Source organism: Ambystoma mexicanum, chromosome 4p, assembly GCF_040938575.1.
Source record: "Ambystoma mexicanum isolate Mex_15411 chromosome 4p, UKY_AmexF1_1, whole genome shotgun sequence".
NCBI classification, from domain to species: Eukaryota; Metazoa; Chordata; class Amphibia; order Caudata; family Ambystomatidae; genus Ambystoma; species Ambystoma mexicanum.
The window spans coordinates 983,336,271-983,348,561 of record NC_090927.1 but is presented as its reverse complement, the minus strand read 5'-3'; the positions used below and the strand labels follow the sequence as shown (position 1 = coordinate 983,348,561).

Genomic DNA, 12,291 nt, shown 5'->3' with positions numbered 1-12,291 from the left:
CCCACTATCTGGATGATCACAACTAAAAGACGTTCCAATAACTCCCAGTTAGGGCAAACCGAAGTGTCAGTTCTTTGGAAATAGCTAGAAGGAAGGGTGAGAGAACCATTTGTGCCTCCCTCTCCACTATGTCCAGCAGGGAAGGCCACAGCCAAAGTCCATTGGATCACCTCACTCCCACAATTACGTGTCCTCTGCAATGATGGGATCCCTCCCCATTGTGGACTAAAATACAAAGTTCGGTCTTACTGGCAGCAAGAGAAGAGGATTTTTGGTAGTGTGAGCCCAGGCTGGGTATTCTGTAGTGTGGAAACTGGAAGCCATGTTCAATCCTGAGGGGGAGGGTTAAAGAACGCCTAGGAATTCCTCTTACTTCTTCGCTCCACCCTTTAAGCACAAGACTCGATAAAGCCTGGTGAAAGGGCCTGATCAGCACAACAAGGCACATGAGCCGCTAGCTTATCTCAGATATTATACTCTGATCAATTTCTAAAATTATCTCAACCAATCAGAAGGATTGCAGAGAAAAATGATCCAATTAATGCCAACCTTGTAGCAGGCAGCTACCACCCAAGCCAATGGGCAGCCTAATGTCAGACTACAAGACATTGCTAACCAATCACAACAGTACTGGTTTACCTTTCCTGTCTAATCTCTCTTGCTCTAGTGCCTTCCTCTCAATCTGGCCTCAACCACTCCACTCCTGCTTGGTGGCTTCAACATCCATCTCGATTCTCCCTGTTCCTCATCTGCGCTCTTTCGCAACCTCTGCGATTCTTGACCTCTGCGATTCCCTCCCCCTTTCTATCCTCCCCTCTGGCCTGACTCACTCTGCAGAACACACACTTGATGTCTTGATCTCATCTGGCCTCCCCCTTTCTATCCCTCTGACCACTACTCTCCTGGAGTGACCCCTGCCTCCTCTCATCTCTCCTTCTCTTCCCCCCAAGCCAAGCCTACCCCAACATTGCCACCCACCTTCTCGAACATCTGGCCCATGAAGCGTGTGTCAGTTGAGGCTTTCGCAGCCACCTTCTCCCCCCCGCCACCCCACCACGGCCGACTCGCACCTGGACAGAGCCCTGTCCCTGCTCCACTCTTCTATTTCGTATACTCTTGATGCTCTTGCCCCTGTCATGAGGATCCGCTTGAAGTCCAAAGCCAAGTGCAATTTGTGGTATGACTCTGACCTAGCTACACTTAAACCTAAGTGTAGTGCGGCTGAGAGGAAACGGAGGGCTTCTTGTTCATCCTCTGACAAAATGGCCTATCGCCTGCTCCAAAGGCAATACCGAATCTGTCCTCACCAAATGAGAGTCCACATCCAATACCGTGTCTCTGCAGCATCTAACAACTCGGCCAAACTTTGCAAGAAGCTGGCCACCCCAGCTGCAGTCTCTACCCCTACTCTTGCCTCCCAGGCTCTTTGCAATGCCCTTGCCTCTTACTTTATCTAAAAAACCCAGGACATCCTGTCCACCCTCTCCGGCTGTGCTTGCTGACCCTCCTTCAGCCACCACCCCACCCTCTTTCTCTTCCTTTCCTCTTTTGTCCCCCGATGAGGTCGCTAGACAAGTCTGATCTATGAAAGCCTTATCAAAACAGGTTCATCCCTGTTCCTCTAAAACTTTCAAGGACCACATTGATACCCTTGCTCCATTCCCTTGCAGATTTTTGCAACCTTTCCTTTGCCTCAGGAACCTTCCCCTTCCCTCTGGAGAATTCCCTTGTGCATCCTCTTCTCAAGAAGCCTGCAGCTGATCCTTCTTGTCCGGCTAACTATCGCCCAATTTCAATGACTCCTTTTCTGGGTAAACTCCTGGAAAAGCTGGCCATCTTAGCTTAACCTTCATTCCGATTCTGTTGGATCTCTCCATGACCACCAGTCTGGCTTCAGAGCTGCCAGAAGCACGGAAACTGCTCTTGTGAACATCTGTCAATATATGCTCTCCAACCTTGACTCCAACATTCCCTCTGTCGTCCTCCTACTCGATCCCTCTTCTGCCTTCGACACGGTCAACCACATCACCCTGCTCAACAGTCTCCGTGATAACCTGGGTATCACTGATCAGGCTCTGGCCTGGCTGACCTCTTTCCTCTCTGATCGACCCTCCCAGGTCCAACTTGGGTCCATCCTATCCTCTATCTCCCTCTCTACCTGTGGTGTTCCCCACTCGTCCTGGCTTATCAACCAATGCCTGGCAACTCTCGCCCATTGCATTGCCATTTTCTGTTCAAATTTCCAGTGCTACGCTGACGAAAACTCATTTTCAGGCTTCCCTCGGCCGCCTCCTCTCCTTCTCTCATCTCCGATTGCCTAACTGCCATTCAAGATTGGTGTGCCGCCAATGATCTTTGTCTAAATGCCAACAAGACCGAGATCCTCCTCATTGGTACACCTTCACCACCCTTTCCCCCTCACTCTCTGGCCAGCCTCCCTTGGCCCTCCTCCTACCCCCACCTGCGATGCTAAGAACCTCTGGGTCATCTTTGACTCCAACCTTTCCTTCTCCGCCCACATCTCTGACCTCTCTAAAAAGTCAAACTTCTTACTGCGCCTCCTCAGAGGTCGTGTGCCTTTCCTCTACTTCCCCCAGAAGCTCATTGTCTCCGAAGCTCTCGTTCTCTCTAGGTTGCACTATTACAACAGCTCTTTCTAAATCTACCTGCCACTACTCTCCGCCCTTTACAACTAATCCAGAACAGGACTGCGAGACTTGTCCTTGGCCTCAAGCCCTGGGATCGTATCTCTCCAGCTCTGTAATCCCTTCATTGGCTCCCAGTGGATGCAAGGATTAACTTCAAAACCCTCTGCATTGTCCCTAAGGCTTTCTGGGGCCTGGGTCCAAATTTCCTTCAACTATACCTCCATAAACAGCTCCCCTCTCAAGCTCTTCGCTCCTCTATCTGTAACTTCCTAAGGGTCAGTCGTTTTTCAAAGAAACAAGCTTGTGGTAGATCTCCGTCTTCGGCTGGGGCCTCCCTTTGGAACAGCCTCCCTGCCACTCTGAAACTTGAGAACCATCTCTGGTTCTGGAAGCACCTCAAGACCTTCCTCTTTGCTCCAGCCTTCGCCCCCCTTCTCACCTACTGATCTGTTTCCCTCTCTGCACCATGCACCTGGCCACCCTCTGTCCTCCGGCCCAGATACCTGCTCACCCTGCCACCCACCTGCACTGCCTCTGGGCCACCACCTGCACTGGGGTCTGTATCTGTACCCATGCCTCCAGATAAGATGCGTACTAGGCCTTTTTATGCATGAAAATCTTGTAAATACGACAGCTTTATTATTTTCCTGTGTACATTTAGAGACAAGTTTAGAGCAGAGAGCAGTGCAATGGTCAGGTTACTTGACAGAAACCAGAAGGCTTCTTTCGATTTTTATCTACATGGATGTAATTGCAACCCATGGATAAAAGCCTCAGAAACAGAATGCATTTCTCTGAAGCCTTTAAAAAAAGAAACTGCACACTGATAAAAGCAATGGTTTATTTCCATTCAGCTTCTGCTGTGTTGCTGCTCATGGAGCAAACAGATGCATTGTGCATGTTTATTTTCCTAGCATTATAGTATTGTAAAATTAATAAGATGGAAAACAAAGTTGCAATTGAGAATTAATATTTTGTAACAAATGTTGCTTTTTATTCCAGTGAAAGCAAACCAGTATTGCACAATTGTATTTTTCAGAGTTCCCGTGCTGTGTGCATAATCATGCGCAGGCAGATAGTTTTTACACTTATAATTTAATTTACACTCCAATTATAAAAACAGTGTGTAAAATGATGACTATGCACGGTCTAGTTTACATCCATTTAACCTTGCAGTCAATGGGGTACATTACTATAGATGGTCAGTGGCAGCAGAGTCTTTGTTCAAGGGTGAGTGATTGGCATTACACCAATTCAGGTGTTCTAGCCTCTCAAATCATCAAGACTACAATTAAAAATATTTAACTTTATGTAGCACTTCATACACGGTTTCGTTCAACATCTAGGCACCAATTATTATACCTCAGTCAAAACTCAGTTAACTGACCTCTGAAGGATGTTGGCCAATAAGATAGCTCAGCCGGTTGAGCACTTGTTGCTACAATCTGTGCGTGATATGTAGGTTGCAGGTTCGAATCCTGGCAAAGCCAACTCAGCCTTTCATCCTTTCAAGGTCGATAAAGGAGTACTGACTTCGGCTTGGTAATAATTGTGATAAATATTTTCTATGTACAACGCTTTGCCAAAACCGCTATATAAATAACCATTTAATCATGGGATTATATATAGAATTTAGCATGAAGTCCTTGACTCTCTGCACTGTTGTATCATAATATTGGCATACCATTAGGTAGTAATAGCTGCAGGAAATGAGGACTTTCATTAAACATCAAAAAGACAATTCTGCTATCGAACCACAAATCACACAAAACAATTCATGCTTCCTCTACCAGGAAATTGGCTAGGTATTTGTGTTTTCAACATTTAAATATATACAGGAAAGATAGAATGGCCAAACCTTAGAAAATAATGAAAGGTGTATTCTGTCACAATGAAGAAAGCTGTTGCAGAGTAATGATTTGGAACAAGTTACTTACCTGTAACTGTTGTTCTCCAGCATGGGTCTGGCATGGATTCACATGCTCATGAATATTCCCCGTCGTCAGGCTGGGAATCCTCGGTAAAGAAAAAACCAGTATCAGTTTCGTTTCTGATCTGTCTTTCGTAGTAATAACCAATCACTGGTCTCTGCGTCATACTGACCACAGCCAATGACTGCCCTCTACCTAAGCACCGCCTCTGGCAGCCATCTTCAGATTTGGAAGCACGTGAAGTGGCAGTATGACCAAGTGAAGAGCCGCAGAGGGGTAGGCGGGAGGGTTCGCATGTGAATCCATGCCAGACCCATGCTGGAGAACAACAGTTACAGGTAAGTAACTTGTTCCTTCTCCAGCATGGGGTCTGGCATGGATTCACATGCTCATGAATAAAGAATACATAGCAGTACACACATGCACAACCACGGGAGGTGGCAAAGGCTCAACATTAAGCATCACATCAACTCAACATTAAGCATCTTACCTCCTCACCAGGCTCACCTCAGGCGAACAGGTTGCGCAGCACTGCTTGGCCGACCCTGGACTCCTCCCTGGAATCCCGGTCGACGCAGTAGAATTTCGTGAAGGTGTGCGTCGACCTCCACGTAGCAGCCCTGCATATGTCCAGCAGGGGCACACCAGATAGGAACGCCGTGGTAGCTGCGATCGCTCTGGTGGAATGGGCTCTCGGACGGCCAGGCAGCGGTCGGTTTGCCAACCGGTGACAGTACATGATACAGCCGGAGAGCCATCTGGAGATGGAAGCCTTCGAGAGAGCCTTCCCCTGATTGACAGGTCCAAAGTTCACAAAGAGTTGTGACGTCTTCCGAAAACCTTTCGTGCGGTCCACGTAGAACTTCAGCGCTCTAGCTACATCCAGCGAGTGCAAAGTCCTCTCAGCCGGCGACGAAGGCGACGGGAAGAACACAGGTAACACCAAGGGTTCGTTGAGATGAAAGTCCGACGGTACCTTGGGCATGAAGGAGGGGTGCGTCCTGAGCACTACCCTCGTGTCGTGGAAAGTCAAGTACGGGGCCTTGCAGGAAAGGGCCTGGATCTCTCCCACTCGTCGTGCGGAGGTGATGGCCACGAGAAAAGCTGTTTTCCACGATAGAAACTTCAACGGGGCCGAGTGCAGAGGCTCGAACGGAGGTCCCATGAGTTTGGTCAGCACCACGTTGAGCTCCCACGCCGGGGCCGGAGCCTTCACCGGCGGGAACGATCTGAACAGTCCCTTCATGAACTCTTTCACCAGACGATGAGACCACAAGGACGTCCGGCCCGTGGTTCTGGTGTATCGGGAGATCGCAGCAAGATGAATCTTGATGGACGCGTGTGCCAGACCAGCTTTGGCCAGCGTCAGCAGGTACGGCAGCACTTGGGGAGCCGTAATCCGTAGAGGGTTAACCTTCTGTGCGTGGCACCAGACAGAGAACCTCTTCCATTTGTGTCCGTAGCATTTAAGAGTCGAGGACGCCCTGGCCTTTGCAAGAACCTCTCTGCAATCGGCCGGTATGTCGTATCCTCCAAACTCTAGCGCTGCAGGAGCCAGGCCTGCAAGTTCAGCGACTTCGGGTCGTGGTGGAGGATGGCGCCTCCTTCCCTGGAGAGTAGATCCGCGTCCGCCGGCAGCTTGATTGGCGGGGACGCCGACAAGTCCAGAAGGTCCGGGAACCATATCTGCCTCGGCCACGCAGGTGCGACGAGGATCATCCTGCACCGTGACCTCTTGAGCTGGTTGACGAGCCGGATTAGCAGAGGCAAGGGAGGGAACGCGTAGAGGAACAGGCCCTCCCAGGGGAACGAGAAAGCATCGCCCATGCTCCTCGTCTGGGGAAACCTGCTGGCGAACCTCCGGCACTTGGTGTTCGTCGCCGTCGCGAACAGGTCGATCTGGGGTGTGCCCCACCGTCGGAAGAGGCGATCCACCAGATCCTGCCGTAGTTCCCACTCGTGGCACGAGCGCAGCTCCCTGCTGAGTGAGTCGGCGATGGTGTTTTTTATCCCTGCCAGATGAAACGGCACCAGAAGAATCCCTTGGGCGACGGCCCAATGCCACAGGTCCTGCGCCTCCTTGGACAGCGCTGGGGACCTGGTTCCGCCCTGTTTCCTGATGTAAAACATGGTGGTGGTGTTGTCGGTGAAGATCCTCACCACCTTGCCCTTGAGGGACGGAAGGAAGGACCTGAGGGCCCAAAACACTGCACGGAGCTCCAGGACGTTGATATGCAGGGACTTCTCCGTCGGGAGCCAGAGTCCCCTTGCGTGCAGATTTTCGGTATGCGCTCCCCACCCTTCTAGGGAGGCATCCGTGGTCACAGTCACCTGGTGGGCTGGGGTCTGGAAGTCCATGCCCGCCGTCAGATGCGCGCGGGTGCCCCACCACCGTATCGCTCGTCGGAAACTCTCGTCGAGCTTGATCCTTTCCTCGAAGCTGCCCGTCGTCTGGATCCAGCGCGCATCCAGGAACTCTTGCAACGGGCGCATCCGGAGCCTGCACATGGGAATGAGGTAGATGCAGGAAGACATCATCCCGAGGAGGGACTTGATGGACCTCACCTTGGCCGCGTCGGCCACCAACATCCGTTGCACCTTGCCCAAGATGGTCCTGGTCCTCTCCTCCGACGGGGAGGCCAGAAGGGACACTGTGTCGAGCCTCGCTCCCAGAAACAGTGCGACTTGCGCGGGCACCAGGTGGGATTTGGCGTAGTTCACGGAGAATCCCAGGTCCGTGAGGAGTTGGACGGTCCTTGCCGTGTGGACCACGGCGAGCTCCCTCGTCTTGGCGCGGATGAGCCAGTCGTCCAGGTAGGGGTAGACGTGAATCCCCTCGCGGCGCAGCTGCGCCGCCACCGGTGCGAGGCACTTGGTGAAAACCCTGGGTGCCGACCGCAGTCCGAAGGGAAGGGCTTTGAACTGGTAATGACGCCCTTGGACCACGAATCTGAGGAATTTTCGGTGCCCCTTTAGGATGGGAATGTGGAAGTAGGCATCCTCCAAATCCAACGACGATAGGAAGTCTCCTTCCTCCAGCTGACCCAGGACGTGCTGGAGGGTGACCATCCGGAACTTCTGCGCCTTGATGAACTTGTTCAGGCGTCGCAGGTCCAGGATGGGGCGCCATCCTCCCGTCTTCTTCTTCACGAGGAAGTAACGCGAGTAGACTCCGGAGCCCCGAAGCCTCTTTGGGACGAGTTCGATGGCGCCCTTTCTGAGCATCGCCTTTACCTCCAGGAGAAGTTGAGGGACGTGAAGTTCTTTCCTGGCCACGGGGGGGACGCGCGGGCACCTTCTTTGAAACTCGAGCGCGTGGCCCCGGGCCAGGGCGTCCAGCACCCAACGGTCGGTGGAGATGGACTCCCACACGCTGACGAAGCCCGCCAGCCGGCCTCCCACCGGGGTGCTTCGGTGGGGGCCCGACCCCACGGCCGGTTCAATCCTGCTTGGACGCGGCCTTGCCGCCTTGGCCTCCTTGGCGACGACGGCGGGGGCCGCCAGACTTGCCTCGTCCTCTGTAGGCCTCTTGCGACGACGAGCGGGCCGCTTGACGGTAGGAAGCGAAACCGCCGCCGGAACCTTTGGAGGCGCCCTTGCCTCCGCCGCTCCGAAAGGGCGTCCGCCGTTGCTGCAGCACTCCAAGGGCCCGGGCCGTCTCAGTATCCGCCTTGATGGCCTGAAGGGAATCGTCCACTGTCTTCCCAAACAGGTTGTTCCCGTCGAAGGGCATGTCCAGGACCCTGTTCTGGACGTCCTGCCGAAAGTCCGTAGCCTTGAGCCATCCGCGACGTCGAAGGCAAACGCCGTTGCCCATCTGGCGGAACCCAGTGTCGGCGATGTCCGTCGCCACGGTGATGGCGTGGTCCGAGGCCACCTCACCTTCCTGCAGGATCTCAAGGGCCTCCGCCCTCTTGTCGTCAGGCAGAAAATCCAGCAGGGGAGCTATCTTGTACCAGAGTTCCCTGTCGTAGCGGGCCACGATAGCCAAGGCGTTGGCCGCTTTAATCGTCGTCGCCGCCGACGAGATGACTCTGCGTCCCATGGCATCCAATTTCTTTCCCTCGCCGTCCGGCGGGGAAGTCGACGTGGAGGCCGCACCCCCCCCCCCGCTTTCTTCCTGGCTGCCGCGGAGACGACGGAGTCCGGGGTAGGCTGCGCCCGGAGGCATAGGGGGGCCGAGTCCGGGACCCGGTACTTTTTCTCGTACCGGTCTCTTTTCGCTGGCGTCGTGGAAGGGTTCTTGAGGAGGGAAAGGCCCTCATCCCAAATGTCGTCCAACAGAGGCACTGCGAGGACCGTCTTCCTCTTGGTCTCGCGCCGTTGGTAAAGGAAGCCTTCCTTTTTCTTCTCCTCAGGGCAGAGTTGGAAAAGCTCGGATGCCCTGGCGATCATTGAGTGGAACGATCCAATCTCGTCGGGCGGAGAAGCCCTGGGGGGAGGCGACGACGGAAAATCCTCGTCGTATGCCTCGTCGTCCGTACCCGTCGCTGCCGTGTCAGTCCCCGTATCATCCCCTCGGGTGGACGGGGAGGAGGGCTGGACGGGGCGCGACGGTTGAAAAGGAGGCGGTGGATGGATCCTTCTTTTCTTGGTAGGGGGAACACCAGAAGGTCCCGGTTCTGGATCCCCCGACGGGAGAGGTTCCTCCGTCGGTAACGGTAGTCTCGTCCTTATCTCGGAGCATAAGGACTGTATAGCCAACAAAATGGCCGCTGAGTTGTCTTGCGGCGCTGGCAGAGGGGAATCCGACGGGCGAGCAGGGGCCCCGTCGGTATCCTCGACGATGTCGTCGTCGTCACCTGCGTCGGGGCCCATTCCGACGGGCTGGTCTTGTTCCACGCCTAGGCCGTGGCTTAAGACCTCGATCAGTTCCTCTTCTGAGGTTGAGGCCGAATCTACGACGACGCCCTGCCCCCCCTTCTTCCCCACGGAGGGTTTCACGGGGGTCCTATCGATGGGCACGAAAGAAGACTCCCTCCGGGGAGGCAGGGAGATTCTGGGCCCCGAGGCCGCCACCACTGGTGCAGCCTCCACAGGCTGGGCCAGGGCCGCCGCGACCGTTTCGATAGAGGGCTTGGTCGAATGGATCAAGGCCTTCACCACCTTAGGTGCGCTCACCGCCTTATCCTTGAGGGAGGGGGCACTGCCACGCTCCTCCTCTGCCTTAGAGCTCGACCGGGGTCTCTCCAGGAGCTTCGCCGGGTGCTCGGCCTTCCTCTTACCCGACCCAGAGCGTTGGCTCGTGGTTGATGGTGCCGGGGAGGGTGCGCCCTGCCTGGCGCCCGTAGAGCCCGACCGTTCGGCGCTCCCGGTGCCAGCGGACTCGCGGTGCTTGGCCTTATGTTGGGCCCCCGTCGCCGGGGCGCCCTCAAAGGTCTTAGAAGACCGCTCAGATTTCTTCTTCTTCTCGCCAGACGGGCTCTTACCCTCCAGCCAGCTGGCGAGACGTTGATGGCGGTCCTTCATGGTCCGTTCCGACATGTTGCCGCAAAACGCACAGTCCTTCTCCACGTGCGTCTTGTCCCCATGAAGGCAGTAAAGGCAGAAAGAGTGTTCGTCCTCCTTGAAGACGTTCTGCAGCTGGCATCCAGGGCAGGCCCTGAACAGCTTTCCGGGCGTCGAGCTTCCCTTCTCCTGGGCCATCTCCGAGACCGGGCCTGAGAAGCTTCTGGAGTCCTCCGAAGTGTAGCTCGACGAAATCTTCACCCTTGAGGGGCACAGATGAATCCGACACGGGTCCCCGTTGATCGGATATAGGATCGGTGGAGCTTGAGGCTCTTTTGACCGAAAATCGAAGTTTTTGTGAAAAAGCGCGAAAAAATAGCACTAACGCTCGAGAGCAATAGCACGAGGATCCCAACACATGAACGTGCGGTAAAAATCTGAAGATGGCTGCCAGAGGCGGTGCTTAGGTAGAGGGCAGTCATTGGCTGTGGTCAGTATGACGCAGAGACCAGTGATTGGTTATTACTACGAAAGACAGATCAGAAACGAAACTGATACTGGTTTTTTCTTTACCGAGGATTCCCAGCCTGACGACGGGGAATATTCATGAGCATGTGAATCCATGCCAGACCCCATGCTGGAGAACCATACAGTTTTTCCACACGTCGACTGAATGTCGCATACATTTTACTCTCTTGCAAAGGTGAAAAGTCATTTTTACTCTCTTAAAATCACATTTACTCTCACCACCTCAAAATCTTACCTGGAGCACTGTCTGTACCCATACAGTCCCCCATCCCCCTTCTTTTCTTTCTGCACTTATCAGACATATCCTGTCGCCTTAAACCCAGCACTGGCCAATTGCTGGCTGCACTACCACCGTTTATTGCCTTTATTATTATTTTTATTTATTTGTTATCATTTATCTATTTCTCCTCTGCTTCGCACGTTCCATTTCTCCCCCTGCCATGCACTTTTCCCCTTCCCCATGCACTTGCGTGTTCTCAATGTCACTGGGCCTAGAAAGATCGGTGTTTTGTTCTTCCCTGTTCCCCTCCCTTGCCTCATCGTGCTCTGAAACACTGGTGTACGAGCGCGATATAAATAAAATATATCTACCAGGAAACCAGACAGAGCAGTTATCAAGTACTAAAGCAGTGGCAGGTGGCCACCCTGCAATAACTTGCTCCAGGGGTGGGCACAATCACTCCTGGATGTACCCCAATGGCTTTCCACTGCATGCCCCGGTGCAACAAAAGCTACTTGTGTGTAAGACTAGTATGATGTGGGCCAAACTGAGAAGAGGGTGGGGACCTCAAACGTACAACCCCTGCAATACACCCATTGGCCACGGTGGAACCCAGGGCAGGGTTATAGAGCTACAACAAGGTGGAACATGGCTGGGCCTCTACCTAGGTTTCCCATTTGCCCCTCTGGCCTGACCAGGCGGGAGGAGGTACTTACCCCCATGAGTGTTCCAGTGGTTAACATAGTAACCTACCAACTGCTCTCCGTCATTCCCCCAAGCCCCAAGACGGGGCCGAGACCTGACTGGTGCAGACTGTGCCACCTGACATCAAACAAATCACCAGGAAGCAGCAGCGTGATTCAGCACACCTCTAGATCTGTGCTCATCCAGGTGCATGCGCGCACACACATGTGAAAACCATTAAGGCTGTGTGAGTGCACAGGGAGAAAGTCACTCCCTCAGGGTCTTACCAGGTGGGCTGGCAGAAGCAGTGCAAAAGAGCAAGCCTCAGTAGGAGAGTGGTTAAAGGCCAGCAATGGTCAAGAAAGCATGCAAGTGCAGAGGCCAAGGCACACCCTTACTGGGGCAACAGAATTACCCATTCTTTTGCATTAAAATCTTCTGTGATTCAATGGTATATCTCAGTAATAGGTCTGCCTACATCCTGACCCACATGGGTCGTACAGGGTTTGAGCAGTGGATACATGAAATCAAACATTTACAGAAAGCATAAAAGTAGACTTACAGCTTCATCATCTTTGTTATGTTTTTCATCTGGCTCTCTGTCTGAATCTTTGTCACTTCCGTCGTCCTTATCACTTTGTGAATCCTTGTTTGTGTCCTCTTCATCAGAGTCGCTGCCTTTGTCTGAAAGCTCATCCTCTTCTTCTTTCAGTATAATTTCCTGGGGAAAAAACAATGACATTGTAGAGTTAACTGCCCAAAACTCTTAGCCTTTATTGTGATGCTGAATCAATAAATACACCAAGAGCAGATAGAACACATATCCACAGTT

The 12,291-nt window shown here is 53.2% G+C and overlaps 1 protein-coding gene across 1 annotated transcript in view; it reads right to left on the bottom strand.

Annotated features, from left to right (window-relative positions):
- The window catches only part of SEC63 (SEC63 homolog, protein translocation regulator), a 1,285,673-nt gene that overhangs the window by 319,455 nt on the left and 953,927 nt on the right, over positions 1-12,291 (bottom strand). Inside the window, exon 17 of the mRNA XM_069606555.1 lies at positions 12,022-12,180. Within this exon, the coding sequence (XP_069462656.1) occupies positions 12,022-12,180 (159 nt within the window). The remainder of the gene's footprint in view (positions 1-12,021; positions 12,181-12,291) is intronic.